At 45.5% G+C, this 17735-nt stretch overlaps 1 protein-coding gene across 1 annotated transcript; it reads left to right on the forward strand.

Moving 5' to 3' along the window:
- The first annotated feature begins 129 nt into the window (after window positions 1–129).
- On the forward strand, window positions 130–15867 carry abcg1 (ATP-binding cassette, sub-family G (WHITE), member 1). The gene is made up of 17 exons (XM_057838991.1): window positions 130–267; window positions 340–498; window positions 3152–3366; window positions 3492–3717; window positions 4371–4488; window positions 7746–7878; window positions 7944–7994; window positions 8065–8210; window positions 8297–8420; window positions 8487–8601; window positions 9874–10019; window positions 10082–10180; window positions 13897–14065; window positions 14142–14242; window positions 14791–14949; window positions 15088–15206; window positions 15348–15867. The coding sequence occupies exons 3-17, from the start codon at window positions 3304–3306 to the stop codon at window positions 15574–15576; spliced, it is 1998 nt and encodes a 665-aa protein (XP_057694974.1). The 5' UTR covers window positions 130–267; window positions 340–498; window positions 3152–3303; the 3' UTR covers window positions 15577–15867.
- The last annotated feature ends 1868 nt before the right edge of the window (window positions 15868–17735 follow it).

The raw sequence follows: 17735 nt of genomic DNA on the forward strand, positions 1-17735 counted from the left end.
GTCTATAAAAGTTGTGAAGCAAAAATTATGAACAAAATAAAAATTATAACTGGTCAAAATTTTACAAACAGATCATGTGACGATTGTAATGACATGAGCAAATCGTATTTGCATGTTCGATTAGTAATGTTTGCTCGTCACAGCACACGGTAGTCGAGAAACGCAGCGAGCTCAAGACAGCTGATAAACAGCCCGCCAGTGGACAGTTAATGTTGATGACACCTCTCTTCTGTTCTCGAACTAAAGATCTGGCAGTCAAAGCTTTCAGTAAGTTGTCTTACACAAGAAAACAACAAAGTAACAAAACTAGCACCTGAACCGGTCATTTGTTTTGCTTAGCTAAAACCACCGGAGGAATGAAGAGGCAAGATGGATATAGCCTACGTCATTTTTTCCAAACCTAAGCTTTCAAAAGCGGCAACAACTACTGAGCAAGAAGTACAAGAACCAAGGATTGAAAATGTGGACCATGAAAAGCCAAAGAGCACCGCCAAAATGGTGAGCGGAGTTTACATTTGCCCCACTAAAGACGCTAATTTTACAACAAATTTTGCACCCGATTTTGCTCCCACAGCTGTTGTGGCTGTGTATAAGCCCTCTTTTACATTCAGTTGTACACTCAATGTTATCCACAGGTGCAAAATAAACAAGTAACATCGTAAGCATACATGTTCCACACGAATATGGCGTAAATTGATGCTTGACTACACGGCGAAGACATAAACAGGGATAGAGCGGCGTGCAGTTGTCGTGTACAGCTAACATGGCAGAATGTGTCTGAGAACGTTTCTACATGTCAGCCCATGATCAAAAGTATGCAAATATTCCTTTATTTAAAGAAAGCTTGTAGTGTTTACTTTGTAACTGCTGTATTTACGGCCATTTATAACACAAAGTTGCAATTTCTGATGAGGTGCAAAATTTGACAGTACACCTGTCGACACCGGCGGGCGTAGCGCATTCAATGGATGATGATCTTGGTGAAAAGTATAGCTGTCCTAAACAGCCTGATTTAGAATTCCCCTCAAAAATGATGGGAAACAAAAAAAACAACAACACTTATTTTAATTTATTATTTTATTATTCTTGGAAGTTAATTTTATTGCTGGAACTGCGTTTCGGGTTCATCAACATTTCTTGCCCACCCTACTTCTGAGGTGAGTTTTTCTCCATGTCAAATGCTCTGAATTCCTGAATGATTGACTAACGTTTTGCTTTATTTTCGAAAAGCATCAACGGATCATGGCGCAGGCGCAAGAGCAGCAATTTTTATTATTTTTTTTGGGTGCGTTCAATGTTTTTATTTAGATTTAACAGCGTTGGAAAGATGCCCCCCCCCCCCCCCCCCCAAGTATAGTAAAAACAATTTAATAAATGTTTTTTAATCACCATAATTGTAAAAATAGTAATTATGATATAAATTTGAGATATATAAGAAAACAAAGATTTTTACATGTATACATAAATATATCTGATCTAGGGCTGTCAAAATGATCGCGTTAACGGGCGGTAATTAAATTGTCAAATTAGTCACGTTAAAATATTTGACGCAATTAACGCACATGCCCAGCTCAAACAGATTAAAATGACAGCACAGTGCAATGTCCACTTGTTGCTTGTGTTTTTTGGAGTTTTGTCGCCCTCTGCTGGTGCTTGGGTGCGACTGATTCTATGGGATTCAGCACCCATGAGCATTCTGTAATTAGTGACATCAACAATGGCAGGTTACTAGTTTATTTTTTGATTGAAAATTTTACAAATTTTATAAAAACGAAAACATTAAGAGGGGTTTTAATATAAAATTTCTACAACGTATACTAACTTTTATCTTTTAAGAACTACAAGTCTTTCTATCCATGGATTGCTTTAGCAGAATGTTAATAATGTTAATGCCATCTTGTTGATTTATTGTTATAATAAATAAATACAGTACGTACTACTTATGTACACTATGTTGAATGTATATATCCATCTTGTGTCTTCTTTCCATTCCAACAATAATTTACTGAAAAATAAGGCATATTTTATAGATGGTTTGAATTGCGATGAATTACGACTTATTAAATTTTAAGCTGTCGATTAAAAATTTTAATCGTTTGACAGTCCTAATCTGAACATTTTTTTTAATTAAAAGGAGTTGGAAGCAGGAAGACGTAGTTAGTGCTCAACAATTAATCAATTAACTTGAGTTAAATGGATTAGAAAAAAAGCTTCGTATCAAATTTGCTGCTTCGATTATTCGTTTTATTAGACTGAAGTTGTAACGGTTTGTTTTGAAAGTGCCTGCATTTACAGTAGTTTTATTGATTTGTGTGGATACATGGCCCTCGAGAGGCAACAGTGAATATGACATAACTCATTAACATGGCTGAATCAAGTTGTGTTTAATGTTTTTTTATGCATTCGTAATTTGTTTTTTGGTATATTTAGCTGTTTTTTGAGGGAATATGTTCTTGAATGATTTGTTAAGCGCCTTATGAAAAAAACCGTTAGCTTTTTATAGCATTTAAGCTAGCGGACTTTTGCTATGCAAATTCGCCAAATGCTATTTTGTTGTACTTAGATCCTCATTTATTTATTTTTGTACCGTTTGAGGAAGCTCGGGTATTGTTATTTGTTTTTAAATGAATGCAATTCTGCATCATTTGAACAAACACTTAGGGATTTTTTTTTTTGTATTCATGTTTAAAGTGCCGATGACAGCAAATAGCATGTTCGTTTCATATTTCACGCGGTATTTTATGCTCCTGAATGAAATGGACCGCTTTGATGTGTGCGGAAGCAATTGATTTATATATTCAGTTTTTTTAATCCCGCGCCATGAAAATGAGTGACTTCCCGGATTGAGGACGAATGTGAATGTGATGTCACCTGGTCAGCATCTCACAATACAGCATTGCTTTATAGCATACAGATGGACTAAGCTGTTAAAATGGGCAACGTGACGACTCACGTCCCCGTTGACTCAAGCGCGCACAAGATTGTTGTTTTGAATCCACGCAGCTCACAGTTTGAGCTCAGCATTTTTACTTCAAATGTGACTTTCTCTTGTCGTTCCTCAGTACAACTCAAATTCTAATCTGCAGTAGCTAGCCCCGTTACCCAAACGGGACTACAGTGATATGTCCTGCTTTTATTTTGGAAATGGCAGTCAAAAGTTTGGAAGTGCAGCATGGCCAGGAGAGGACGTCAGCCCGCCCCGCTTCCCTCCCATTTTGATCTCCGGCCACCCTCGGAACGGATTAAGCAGAGGCGGGGCCCCCGCCATGCGCCGCGAACGCTCACTCGTCGCCGGCCGTCGCGATGGCCTGCCTGGCGGCGCTGCGGTGCGCTCACGACCCGGCCGTCACCAACGCCGTCATCATGGTAGGACGTGACTCCGCCGCCTGCAAATCCCATCCCTCTTGTGGAAATCTATTGGAATTTTCTACTCCGGTCATTGTGACAAAATTCTGCGGGAGTCCCACTCAATCACACGTGTGTGCCGGCAGAACACCAACGGGCCTCCGGATTTGCTGCTGGACCCTCCGTCGACGTTTATCTACGTGGAACACGTCACCCGACGCGCGGCCCCCCGGCGGGGACCTCCCCAGGCGGCGGACGGCGGCCCGGCAGCGGCTCAGAGGTTCCGGTCCTTGCCGCGGAGACCGGCCGTGGACATCCACTTCAGGGACCTGGAGTACTCAGTCAGGGAGGGACCCTGGTGGAGGAACGACGGTAACGGCGCTAGATTAGAATCCGGTCAACGTCAAAGCCCCTCGGTCGGCGCTCGCGGCGTTTCCGGTCAACCGACCGAGACGACCAGAGTACGGAGATGCCGGGTTACCGTCGGTCGACCGGCCGCCTCGTGTGTAATCTGTTAATCTCCGTCCGCAAATAGCCCTCATCCAGATGACGCTTGACCGCCGGCCGGATTAGACGCTTTAGCCGCAACCTCTCCCGCCTTGCTAATAATTAGCACGGTTAGCATCGGGATTATTCATGACCAGAAGGATCCCCGCCACCCTCCCGTACAAACTCCGCCGACGACTTTCGGTCCGGTCCGTGGTCACGTGACCGAAAGTCGCCGGTGTTGACCGTTTTGAAAAGGGCGGAGAACGGACAGCTTCAATCTTTTGATCTGTTTAAATCGACTTCAACCTCTGACAACACAAACAAACCTTCCTCAATCTTTTTTCAAAGAAACACATCCTGTTGACAAAAAACAAACAGGGAATACAAAACAAAGTACGAACAACTTCCATTTGCTTTTGTCTGGGGCGGTCAGACCAGTCTGTCAAGTACCCCCCCGGAAAAAAAATGAATGAACACGTCGAACAAAGAAACTAAACAAGTTGTGGCTTTTGTTGTCGGCTTTGTCGTCTTCTCAGGTAACAAGATTTTACTGCGCGGGATCTCGGGAAAGTTCTCCAGCGGAGACCTGGTGGCCATCATGGGACCCTCGGGGGCCGGGAAGTCCACCCTCATGAACATCCTGGCGGGCTACAGGTCAGCCTGGGCTATAAACACCGCCGACAGCCCGGTATCGCTGGACTGTCCGTCCATCCTTCTTTTTTTTTTTTTTTTTTTAACCTGTCCTGTTCAGCTACTTGACACATAGAATGGAAATCTGAGTGTCATATGGGTCTGAAGTTTTAATGTGTCACATGTGAGTATGATTTACTCCCATTGTGTTTCGTTTATTGGGAGAAAGCAGTGTGCAAGGAAGGGTTAAGGAGGGGCAGGAAGAAAAATAGAAATGGAGAGAGACAAAAGAGAAAAAAACAAATAAATAAAAGGGCTACACAAGCTATAATTATAGTAGTGCTATTTCCGGTGGACACCATATGGGGGGCCTAATGACCGAGGAAAATAAGGAGGGGGGGCAGAAATTCAATTCAATTTTATTTGTATTGCCCTGTATCACAAGAGGTTTGTCTCAGAGGGCTTTACAGAGTCATTTTGATACACAGTCAGAAACAGTAGATCAGGGTTGACTAAATCCGGACCTCGGTGCCACTTTTCCTGTTGTGTTTTCCATGTCTCCCTCCTCCAACACACCTGAATCAAAATAATCAGGATCATTATCAGGCTGCTGGAGAGGTTGCTGGTGACATAATCATTTGATTCAGGTGTGTTAGGGGAGAGAGAGACGTGGAAAACACGACAGGAAAAGTGGCACCGAGGTCCGGATTTAGTCAACCCTGCAGTAGATGAATAAGATGAGTCCATGACCTGGGCATCCTCCATCCTTAGACCCTCACTGGCAGCAAGGAAAAACTCAAAAGAAAGAGATGTGATTAGGTGGGATGGAGCGTACACAAATCAGTAGAACCCAGTATTATGTGAGTCACTTGTAAGAGTGGATATGTTGACATCCTATTCTATGCTGCTTGATCATTAATCCCAACACAGATTATTTCTTTACTTTAGTGCAGGGTCCCTAACCTTTTTTTGCACCACGGACCGGTGTTATTTGGGTCTTTTTTTCACGGACCGGTGTTCTGACAAATTTTGCAACCCATCAAAAATTGCGACGATGCGGTTCTGCGCATGCGCATAACGTTAAACATAGCCGCAAAATGCACAAATGCAGCGATTCCAAAGTAAACACTACAACATTTCTTGAAAGAAAGGAATATTAACTTACGTTTGATCATGGAAGGACTTGTAGAAAAGTTCTCCACAGATACATCCTGCCATGTTAGCTGCACACAACAACTGCACACTGCTCTCACCATTAACGACTTCGCCTTGTCGTTAAACATTAATTAAGAATCCCGCTTCACAAAGATACGATGTTGGAAATTGCAGCAAGGTTTTCAATGTTCTCGTAGCGATGTCAGGATATTCCGGAATTACTTTAATCCAGAACCTCGGTAGAGTTGTTGTCTGAAATGTACGTTTAATAAGGTCGCCATCATTTGCGATCTCTACAAGTTGATCCTCCTGTTGCACTGACATGCTCGAATCACTCAGGTTATTCACAAACGGGTCACGAATCCACTCCTTCGCAGTTTGTGGGTCTTCGAGGTTGTAGGCTCGTCGGTGCCCTTTTCGCCGCAAAAATATCTCCAAAGACGTCTGTTTTCCAGTCATCTTCGCTCGTGTGGGGGCTAATTATTTCCGGGAACAAATGTGTAGCGCCCACGGCCTAGTAATACGTTATTATCGAGGACAAGTGCACAATAATATATTCTATACACAAACGGTCCAATCAATGGATTTCTATGACAAAATTGTAATCTATTATATCTAGAGTAGACAGGGATATTGGTGTGTTAAGCAGGGGCACAGGGTTAATTCGGCCAGAATGCGGTTGTTATTAAATTATTATTTCTGTGCGGCCCGGTAGCAAATGCGTCGTGGACCCACCATGGACTGGTACCGGTCCGCGGCCCGGCAGATGTGTGAATCCCATCAGATGTGTGATAGTCCTGTGAAAATGTTGTGCATGGCCGCTTGAGGGCCACTGCCTCTCCACAGCCAATCGGGGGGGCGAGCCAGCACAGCCCATTCCTTCTCCCGCAGCTCTAGCAAGGAGGTCGCCACCATCCCCCCCTGGGCCATCTGCATACCCATTAACCGGCCTTCAAGGAAGGGATGAAGGGACGAGCCACCGCCCCCCACGGTCGCCCATTAGCCACTGACGCGACCCCCCAACCGAAAAGGCACACTGCTGGACCACCATAGCCCATGGCAGGACAGGACCACCACTCGGAGCGGGCGACACCCCGTTGACCCACTGGCACTCAGCCGGAGACCCGGGCCGGAGCCAAAGAAGTGTGCCCAGGCAGAACAGAGAGGGGAACGCAGAAGCAGGAAAGTACCGAGAAGCCGCTGTGGGGCGGCGCGGGACCACAGCCCATACCCCGCCACTCCCTCAACCAGTAGCCCAGGTAAAGAGGAGGCCACGCCCCAGGAGCCACGCCAGAGAAATAGTGTGGGACCCACCGCCCCTATTACTGCGGCTGCCAGGTCCCTGACTGGCAGCCATTACCCAGCACCGTGATGGGATTGTGTGGCAAGGGTAGTGCAGTGTATGCATTAAAATAGGAGAGCCCAGGAGAGTTCTTCCCATCCACAAGTCCTGACGCCCCTTGCCGAAGCCCCCATGTAAAGTGTAATGTATGTGGTGTGTTAACAGAGGTGCAGGAATGGCGGGGCCTGCGGTGGGGAGGCAACTGTCATGTCACCCCCTTCACCCCAGCCCCCCCCCCCATCCACAGTGTATGATGCTTTGAAATCAAGGGGGAGCCGGCCCAGGACTGTACGACCCTATTCCGACTGTCCCCGACAAGGAAACCACACCGGCGCAACTTCGGAGGGAAATCTTTCTAGATCGGGCAGTCATCAGATCAGATCATGGACATTTGTCAGTCAGTGTGAGAGCTCAAATTGCAGCGTAAATTACGGCGGGTCTAGAATTGGTGGGCGGGCCTTTGGATAGGTGTGGTTCTAAATCAGGGCGGTTGTGATTCTTGATGCATCGAGACCGGGGGCAACTCTGGCTCTGCCAGATTTGAATTCATTCAACTCGTTCTTTGATGTATCTTCACATCTTAATAGTGTTTGGGATGTGGTATCACGTGCGATTGTGAAGATTTTAGCACACGGGAGTGTCGTTTTTTTGTTGTATTGTGTGATGAATCTCTCAAGGTTATCACGATTTGCAGATGGACCTTACTTTATTGTAAAAGGGACACACAGAGCTACATTCTCTAGAAATGAAATCACATATTGAATGTCTCGGCTTTGCGTGGCAGGGAGACCGGAATGAAGGGGGAGATCCTGATCAACGGCCACCCGCGAGACCTGCGATCTTTCCGGAAAGTTTCCTGTTACATCATGCAGGACGACATGCTGATGCCTCACTTGAGCGTGCAGGAAGCCATGATGGTAGGCTACCGCGCGCTCGCTAACGCAGAAACGGAAGCTCAGGTCAGAGTCGCCCCGCCTTACAGGTGTCGGCCAACCTCAAGCTTCGGGAGAAGGAGAACGCTCGAAAAGAGAAGGTGAGCTACCGAGAGCCGAGTTTGGAGCCTGACCGTTCCGGAACCTTCTATTGTGCTGGGGTCACGTCAGGTTTGCGAGATCCTGATGGCTTTAGGTTTGCTAGACTGCGTCTCCACCAGAACCTCTCACCTGTCGGGGGGACAGAGAAAAAGACTGGCCATCGCGCTGGAGCTGGTCAACAACCCGCCCGTCATGTTCTTTGACGAACCCACCAGGTACACCCGGACGCACGCGCCCCAAACCGGCACATATACATACGCCCTAACGTGTGCTGCGTGTGTGTTTGGTGTGCGTGTGTCAGCGGTCTGGACAGTTCTTCGTGTTTCCAGGTGGTGTCGCTGTTGAAAGCTCTGGCTCGCGGCGGTCGCACCATCATTTGCACCATCCACCAACCCAGCGCCAAACTATTTGAACTGTTCGACAAGGTGCGTACGGCGAAAAGCGGTTACCGTCAGGTGTGTGAGAAATCCTGACGAGCGCGTGTTCGGCAGCTCTACGTGCTGAGTCAGGGTCAGTGCATCTACAGAGGAAAGGTGTCCGCTCTGGTGCCTTACCTGGGAGAACTGGGACTCCGTTGCCCCACCTACCACAACCCGGCTGACTTCGGTACTACGCCCCACCTTGTACATACTCACTGAAGATAGTGACAAGTTGATTTGCGAAAGTGCTAAAGTTCCACTTATTTAGTCAAGCTTGCTGCAGGGCTGAGAACCAAAAGTGGTATTTGCCATGTGGCATTTTTTTTGCCATGTGGCAAAATTGATTTTGGCATGTGGCAAATTTTTTTTGACATGTGACAAGGTTGATTTTGCCATGTGGCAAAAATTTTTGGTCATGTGGCAAAGTTGATTTTGTCCTGTAGAATTTTTTTTGCCGTGGCCAAATTTTTTGCCATGTTGCAAAATGGATTTTGCCATGTAGCATTTTTTTGGCTTGTGGCATTTTTTTGCCATGTGGCAAAATGGATTTTGACATGTGGCATTTTTTTGCCATGTGGCAAAATGGATTTTGGTTTGTGGCATTTTTTGGGGGGTATATGGCAGTTTTGTAGGCTACTGTATGCACGTCCATGCTATTGACCGCCATGCATGTCCAAGTTATCTACTCATGGATTTTGCCATGTGGCATTTTTTTGCCATGTGACAAAAAGTATTTTGACATGTGGCAATTTTTTGGGTATGTGGCAAAATGCATTTTGCCATGTGGCATTTTTGGGGGTATGTGGCAAAATGGATTTTGGTTTGTGGCATTTTTTTGGTGGGTATATGGCAGTTTTGCAGGCTATGCTCGTCCTTGCCATTGATGGCAATACATGTCCAAATTTTCCATTCATGGTAAATCACAGCCACACATGTTTTTCTGCCCTTTAAAATGGAAAATTTAGACGTGCATAGCTGTCAATGGCATAGCCTGACTTGGGTGTCCGTTGAATGTCATTGTGCTGTAATGGTAAGTGGAAGGCCAAAAATCACAGCCACAGGTGTTTTTCTGCCCTATAAAATGAAGGAAAATCAATTTTGCCACATGGCAAAAAACAATCCACAAGGCAAAATCTATTTTGCCACATGGCAAATACCACTTTTGGTTCTCGCTGTCTCTCAGCTTGTGCGCTATCAGAAGAAACAAAGTTCAGATATGAAAAGCAAGATGATGTGGCGGTTAACAATGCATCACGTATCCAATGACTGAGTCAAGTGTTGAAAAAGTGAGAAGGAAGGCCCACCGGTGTCTGATGGAGTCGCGAAGGCTGTGAGTGGAATGCTAAGGGCTGACTGAGCCTCTTTGTCTTTAGAAGACATGCTAATTGTCCGTCTACCGGTAACGTCGGCGGGTCCGTCATCAGATAATAACGCTGACGTTTGTGTCTGCTGGCGTGAGTGCTGGAGGTGGCGTCGGGGGACTACGGGGACCACGCGGCCAGCCTGGTGCGAGCGGCGCACCGCGCCGGAGCGGAGGAGGAAGAGGGGTGGCCCTGCCGCGTCAACGGCAACGCCGGTACGCCGGCCGTGAGGCCGGCTGACGAGGTGAGCCACGCGCGTGCGCTCATCGGCATCGACCCATCGTCCGCGGTCTCTCTGCCGATCAGGAGCGGTCATCCGACGGCTGCAGAGGTTTCTCGGCCGGCTGCCCCGCCCAGTTCGCCATCTTGTTCCGGAGGACCTTCCTCAGCATCCTCAGGGACTCTGTAAGTAGACGGCTCACGCGAGACCCACCGACCGACCAACTGACAGGAACTAGAGCACATGGATGTATTCTCTATCATTTAAAAGAACGCTGCTATGATCCTGGCACTTGTATCGATGCCGGTACATGTGCTTGCTCTGCTATTTGTATTTTCATATATACTGATACTTCTAATGGCTCCATGTAGTATTTGTTCATGTGCTTGCATTTGTAGCGATAGCGGCTAGGCCCTCGTCCTTTGGCTTGCCTGCGCAACGCTGTAGTTCTTCGTAGCAATATTAACCGATAATGCCACCCTTTCAGGGAAGCTCAAGTGTGAGCTCCGAAACAAGTATCAACCAGTGTTGTTAATCTTACTGAAAAAAAGTAATTAATTATAGTTACAAATTACTTCTCCCAAAAAGTAATTGCGTTAGTAACTCAATTACCTGAATGTAAGAGTAATTAGTTACTTGGCAAAGTAATTGGTGATAATTACTTTTTTTTTTTCCCTCAAAAAAAAAAAAAAAAAAAAAAAATTGGCCACACCATGTGAAGTGTTTTGTGAAGGTTTTCGGTACAATTGGCCCGAGCCCAATTCTTTACCCTAATTTACCCTTTACCCTGAATCAACTGTTAAAAGTTGTTAAAATTGCTCCCATTATTGCATTTGTTCCCTTCTCTCTACTTTCGACATATGAAAGTTTTAAAACTGTTTCATCATTTAAAGATAGATTCAAGTCAAGATTTTACCGATTTAGAAGTATTTTAGATAAAAAGTTACTTAGGTTCGCTAGGAAGGTTCTCTACAACAGAGCCGTCCTAAAAAGTCTACTGCTTTAAGATGGCGGCTGTCTACTAACGCATTTAGTGCCATGCAGTGTTGTTAATTTTACTTTAAAAAAGTAATTAATTACAGTTACAAATTACTTCTCCCAAAAAGTAATTGCGTTAGTAACTCAGTTACCTGAATGTAAGAGTAATTAGTTACTTGGCAAAGTAACTAGTGATATATTTTTTTTTTTCTCAAAAAAAAAAAAAAAAAAAAAAAAAAAACAGGTCACACAATGTGAAGCTTAAAGGGTTTGGGGGACAAATGGCCCTAGCCCAATTCTTTACCCTCAACTTAACTAGACAAAAGGGTATTGCGATAACTAGCTAGTAACCTTTGCTATGTGTGGAAGTCATTTAAAGTTGTGAATCAATCGTTAAAGTTGTTAAAATTTCTCCCGTTATTGCATTAGTTCCCTTCTGTCTACTTTAAACATGTGTAAGTTTTAAAATTGTTTCATCATTTAAAGATAGATTTAAGTTAAGATTTTGCCGATTTAGGAGCATTTTAGATTTTAAAAAAATTACTTAGGTTCGCTAGGAAGGATCTCTACATCAGGGCCTTCCTGAGAGGTCTACTGCTTTAAGATGGCGGCTGTTTACAAACGCATGTAGTCCTTAAAACATGTTGGCAATGCAGCAGTGTCTGTCATTTGCATCTAGTTCTATAATATTATATCTACCTTGTCATGTGGGTGTAGTTTGTCGGCTATGGCTGCAGTCAGGTATTATTGGAGCCACCTAGCATTGCGGGTGCAACGGCGTCTTCCCCACTCCTGCTCTGCTCTCGTCCCCGTGAGTCCGTTTCTCTCAGACTTTTTTTTATTCAACCAACTTAGTAACGCACGCCTTTCCCGCCTCAGTAACGGTAACGGCGTTGCCAAGATGAGAAAAGTAATTAATTAGATTACTCATTACTGAAAAAAATAACGCCGTTAGTAACGCCGTTATATTGTAACGCCGTTATTAACAACACTGGTATCAACAGATAACAGAATGAGAATAATGAATCAGACAGCCAAGGATTGCCTACTTCGAAGACTTATATAACATGATATATCACGGGTACAAAATGATGACTCAGCTGGGAGCTGAGTTCAGCCAGAAAGTACGAAGCTGTACAATAGAAGCTGGACACTTATGCTGCTAAAAAGGGCGGTGCCGAAGCGCCCCGTGAAACGAAACTTTACCCAGAAACGAAACCGAAACTTAGTAAAAACATCTCAAATTACAGAAAAACATCTCTCAAAGGGGAAAACCACCTTAAAGAGTATGTCATGCCCTGGGAAAATGTTAATATTCCATCATTTATCCATAAACGCATGCCTTTTGTATTCATATCATGCCACTTTGTGTAATTACACACAAGAAAATGAGAGAAATTTGGCTCCATTGTCAAGCTAAAACGACCGGCTCCTTCCCGAGATCTGGCAGATTGTGTGCGTGACGTCACGACAAGTGAAGAGAGTGCCACCGGCCACTAGGGGGGCAGCGCCTGTCTGCATCAATATAATTCCTTCTATTGAGGGGAGAATTAGGGGTGTTTTGAGCTGTTTATGCTGATGCATTGTGTTCGTCCTGCACATATTCCAGGTTCCCTCATGAAGAAACAAGAAAAAGGCTCAGTGCTTTAATACTGAATGGCGGCGATGATGGCAGACAATTTCGTTTCTCGTTTCAGCGACGAATCCGACGTAGAAGGACGTAACGAATGTTCATCTAATGATGACGAGGAGCGTTATGAAGCTTTAATCGGTGTTTTAGGTTACCAATTTGAGCCCAAACGAACGCCAATGCAGCGTAATGAAACGGTCATTGAGGGGAGCAATGACACTGATGAAACATCGGCAGCAGATCGTGTGGGAAACACCAATGATTTGTTTTGCATTTCTTCTTGTGAAGCTGATACACCGTGACTGCAAAATAAAGGAATGCATAGAATAATTATCATTTATTGCGCTATCATAGCTTTTCGCTCTGCCAACAGACACAAATATGAATGGGATCAGAGGATTTGTTCTATATATTTTACGAGCGATAATTTATACATGTGTCCAGTCCTGTATCCAATGCGTGATATTTTTTTTATTATAAAAGAGTACTCACTCTGGCCATTTCGAGCTTGGCTGCTCCCCTCCTTTGCTTAGCCTTAGCCTCCTTTGCCAGTCATCGTCCTCTTTCTTGATATCTCGGGACATTTAGGTGGCTGCGCGTGTATGGTCGGCACCGCATCTCCTTTGAGCAGCAATCTTTTAGCAAAACCCGATTTCTCTTGTCCATAGTTCGAGAAGCTTTCAGGTGGAAAATGCGCACCACAGAAAAGCGTGCCGGAGGCTGTGTCTAGAAAATTAGCCCTCTTTGCACGGATGAACTTTACCCATTGTCTGTGTAGTCCAGCTTTTTTTTTCGCGTTCAGGAACTCATGGATACTATATTCCGATAAATAACTATTTGTACACCACATAGCACAGCAGTTTTGAACCATTTTTGTGATGTTTTGGTCAAACAAACCCCAACGCTACTCTCTCGTCGTTCAAAAACAATGGCACCTGGCTCCGCCTCGACTGTCAATCACTTGTCGTGACGTCTCCGCCCCATTCGGCTGTTTCCTGAACACTTTTGGAAATGTTCGTCATTTTCGATAATTGCTCATTAATGTGATTGATTTTTTTGTTAACTTTATCATCATTCAGGGCATATTGGAAAAAAACAGGAAAATAACAGTCCATATTTGGGCATATTGACTCCATCTACAATCGTCAAGGCCATGAGAAGGCCCACAGATTATTCTAACAATGATACTCTATGCTATAATGTTCTCATGCAAGCATAACAAAAGCATTCAACATATAATGATATATACATATAATGGTTGTTTTCCTTTCTGTCTCCCGGCCGTCCGTCCAGGTGCTGACCCACCTGCGCGTGTCATCCCACGTCGGCATCGGCGTGCTGATCGGTCTTTTGTACCTCAACATCGGCAACGAGGCCAAGAAGGTCCTCAGCAATTCGGGCTTCCTCTTCTTCTCCATCTTGTTCCTCATGTTCGCCGCCCTCATGCCCACCGTTCTGACCTGTCAGTGGCGCTCGCTCACATTCCTGTCTGTCCGCTAACGCGAGATCTTGACAGTACTCCTTGTCCCGTCTCGCAGTTCCGCTGGAGATGTCTGTACTGCTGAGGGAGCATCTCAACTACTGGTACAGCCTCAAAGCCTTCTACTTGGCAAAGACCATGGCTGACGTCCCCTTCCAGGTCAAATACGCTTAAAGAGGCGCCTCCGCTCACGAGTTGAATTTGTATCGCCGATCCTTGGCTGTGGGTCTATTCCAGACACCCCGAAATTGATTTTCTAAAACGTGGCCCGACAGAAACGACATTAGCTCCGCACGCTAAACATCAGCGCAAAACAGGTGTTGACCTAATGCCACGCAAGCGGCTCAACAGTGCCACCGACTGGTCTCGTTATTCCACCACGAGGGAAAAACCCACAGATAAGGTCATGTAAGAGACAGGGCTCGAAAAAAACGGTCGGCTCTCCGTTTTTTTTTTTTCTTGTATTACTGGCTGAAAAATTGCGACTCGCGTCCGGGAAAAACTCCTAAGTGGAGGCGCACTCATCTCAAGGCACTGTTAGGAAGTTGTACTCGAACTGCCCAGTACCGCTTCTTGTATCTTCCGTTCTGCTAGCGCTAGTACCGGTTTATAATAACGTAGTCACGGTTTATTTTAAGATGGTGGTTGTGCTCTCACTTTTACCGGTGTGGGTATGTGATTTCTCTGCATGTCCCGTCGCCGTCCAGGTCGTATTCCCGGCGTTGTACTGCAGTATCGTGTACTGGATGACGTCTCAGCCGGCAGACGCCACTCGCTACTTTCTCTTCCTGTCGCTGGGGGTCATGACCTCCCTGGTGGCTCAGAGCCTGGGACTTCTGATCGGAGCGGCCTCCACTTCCTTGCAGGTACTTTTGAAAGCAGTCGGTTACTTTCGCAAGACAAACAGAAAAGTCTACTGTTCAAAAAGTACTTTGAAAACAAGACGGTGAAAATGAGAGAGGCTTCTGCTCAGGAAGATGTACAAATGTGAGCGCTGCGCACAGGTGGCGACATTTGTGGGTCCGGTGACGGCCATTCCGGTTCTTCTCTTTTCCGGCTTCTTTGTGAGCTTCGACACCATTCCGTGGTACCTCCAGTGGATGTCCTACATTTCCTACGTCAGGTAAGTCGTATGGCCTGCCTGGAATTTGGAATTCAAATCTGGACTGTGTAGAGGGAGGGAGAGGGCACGCTGGCGTGACCGTAGATGCGCTTGGGAACAAAATACACGGGCGCCACCACCGATGGAGTCCCACTGTTGCAGGTACGGTTTCGAGGGCGTGATCCTGTCCATCTACGGCCTTCACCGTGAGGACCTCCACTGCGATCGCCAGGAGACCTGCCACTTTCAAAAGTCGGACGCCATCCTGAGGGAATTGGACATGACGGACGCGCAGCTCTACCTGGACTTTGTCATCCTGGCCGTCTTTTTCTTTGCGCTGCGATTGCTGGCGTATTTGGTCCTCAGATACAAGATCAGAGCAGAAAGGTAGAACTGAGCAAAGACCGGCTAGCCGAGTTAGCACGTAGCTACCATTCGGGAACCAAAGAGGAGGAGTCCGGAATTACAGTTCTAACAAAATAAGCGGCATCCACCAGATGCTTTCAAAAGATAAGCGTCTCCTTGTCCAAATAAAGTGCAGTTAGGACGTCGGCAACTGTCAGCGCGGGCGGGCAAAGTGGCGTTCGGACGATCAGTTGGAAGGACCGAATTGAGGACAAAAGGACAGAGAAAGATCTCCATCTGACTGTGTTCTCTGTCAAAAGTCTACTTGTTTTTTTTTACAACACTGGCAAAATGATTGGATGTTAAAATGTGATGCTAACACTAAAGAAAAACATTTAGTGGCCAATGTATAGGCTAACAAGGGGCTCCATGAAGCCTTAAATTCCGATCTAATGCCAGTAGAAAGTGACAAAACTCACTATCAAATCCCTGACTACTCAGGAATGTTGTGGTGTCACACGTCCATGGCAGCAAAGATTTGATTGGAGTTGTAATGCTCCTTCTGTACTTTATGGGTCCAAAATGGCTGACTCATAGCAACAGGGCAGACTCCCTTGTTACAGCAGCCACCTCATTCTTCTTCTCATTAAATTTTTCCAACAACAACAGTTGTCGAAAGCAAACCACGTCGGGAATTTGATCAAAGGGAACCACGGATAGACAGACTTGTAGTTCTTGAAGTCTAAATGTTAGTATGAATATAACTGATATTAAAACTCCTTTTGATTTTTTTCGTTTTTATAAAATTTTAAAAATTAGTTTAACTAGTAGGTCGCCATTGTTGTTGACGTCCCAGGGCAGTTTGTCTCTAGTGACATAAACATGTCATCTGTTCAGCCCTATCAATTTGAACCCGAGAGGAACAACATGAGACAAGACAAGAAGCTTTAATGGTCATTGACACAAACGTGACAATAAGATGAAATCCGATGAGTGAGCATCGAGCCGCTGCAGATGAACCGCGCCGCCACTTTCTCTCTCTTCAGAAATTACAGAGCAGTTACAGAAGTTACAGTGAACACATATATCATACATAGCAGGGATATGACACGACGTACAGGACATGTGCAGGGATTTTTGTACGACGGAAAGGAAAACTACAAGTCATGGCTGTAGGAAGGGCAGAGATAGTAAGAAAAGGCAGTAGCGGACTGGGGGGGTGGGGTGAGTGTGCGTATGCACGAGTGTGTCAATATTTGTGCGTGCCTGTAGACAAAATAAGAGTCGCAGGGCCCTGCGACCAGCCTTGGGAAGAGAATCAAGGGCAAAAGATAGGGCCATCTGCGCGGCTCTCCCAGGAGAAGGGAGGGGTGGGATGAGGGTGATCGGGAAATGGAAAGGAAAGTTATAATCGAATTAAGCCGAATCAGTAATTTAATATGTCCAAATACAGTTTGTCTTCATTCAAAGTCGCGCTCAGTCTTGGCAACTTTCTAGTACAGCCGGGCACCTCCCAAGCCAAGCAGAAGAAACCCCACGACCATCACACTAAACAGCCAGACATCCTTGATATCCTCCACGGATAGGACAATGAGGCGGGCTTCCAGTGATCCAATAAATCTCTCATGTAGCCCGCCGCAAAGGTCCCATCCGTACAGGACGGCTCTCCTGGGGCACCGTGTCTGGTTGAAAAAAATCTTGTCTATAGACCCTACCCACGTGACGTCACAACTCCTTCCTCCTGACTGGTGCCGCCCAATTGTCCGTCAACACATCATGTTTACCTGTTACGGCTACGTACATTCCTCCTATTTACGACGTGTTTTTCTGCTCGTTAACATTAATAATCAAAATGGTGAAGGCGTGTGTGGCGGTCGGTTGCAATAACAGAGAAGATAGACGGAGAAGACAGAGAGACTTGAAGTTCTACCGGATTCCGAGAGACCCGGAGAGAAGAGAGCGAGATGGGCTGCTGCAATTGGACGAGAAAACTGGGCTCCAAACGATTACCACAGATTATGTAGTAGTCATTTTATGTCTGGTAAGATGCATTTAATATATATTTAGAGGGTTTTGGGCTGACAACCACAATTAAGATCATTGCTAGGCTAATCGCCGACAACATACACGTATGTATGTAGTGAGAGTGCTATCGCTAAATCATATAAACATTAAAAGCCCTAACTCCATCGACAAACGACATGA

The sequence above is a fragment of the Corythoichthys intestinalis genome, chromosome 6 (assembly GCF_030265065.1).
Source record: "Corythoichthys intestinalis isolate RoL2023-P3 chromosome 6, ASM3026506v1, whole genome shotgun sequence".
Taxonomy (NCBI): domain Eukaryota; kingdom Metazoa; phylum Chordata; class Actinopteri; order Syngnathiformes; family Syngnathidae; genus Corythoichthys; species Corythoichthys intestinalis.

Excerpts from the sequence above, each read along its gene's own strand:
- abcg1 (XM_057838991.1), top strand. The coding sequence starts at position 3,304 with ATGGCCTGCCTGGCGGCGCTGCGGTGCGCTCACGACCCGGCCGTCACC. Across the intron at positions 3,718-4,370 it reads ACCCTGGTGGAGGAACGACG|GTAACAAGATTTTACTGCGC; the intron begins GTAACGGCGCTA and ends TCGTCTTCTCAG. Across the intron at positions 14,950-15,087 it reads CGGCCTCCACTTCCTTGCAG|GTGGCGACATTTGTGGGTCC; the intron begins GTACTTTTGAAA and ends CGCTGCGCACAG.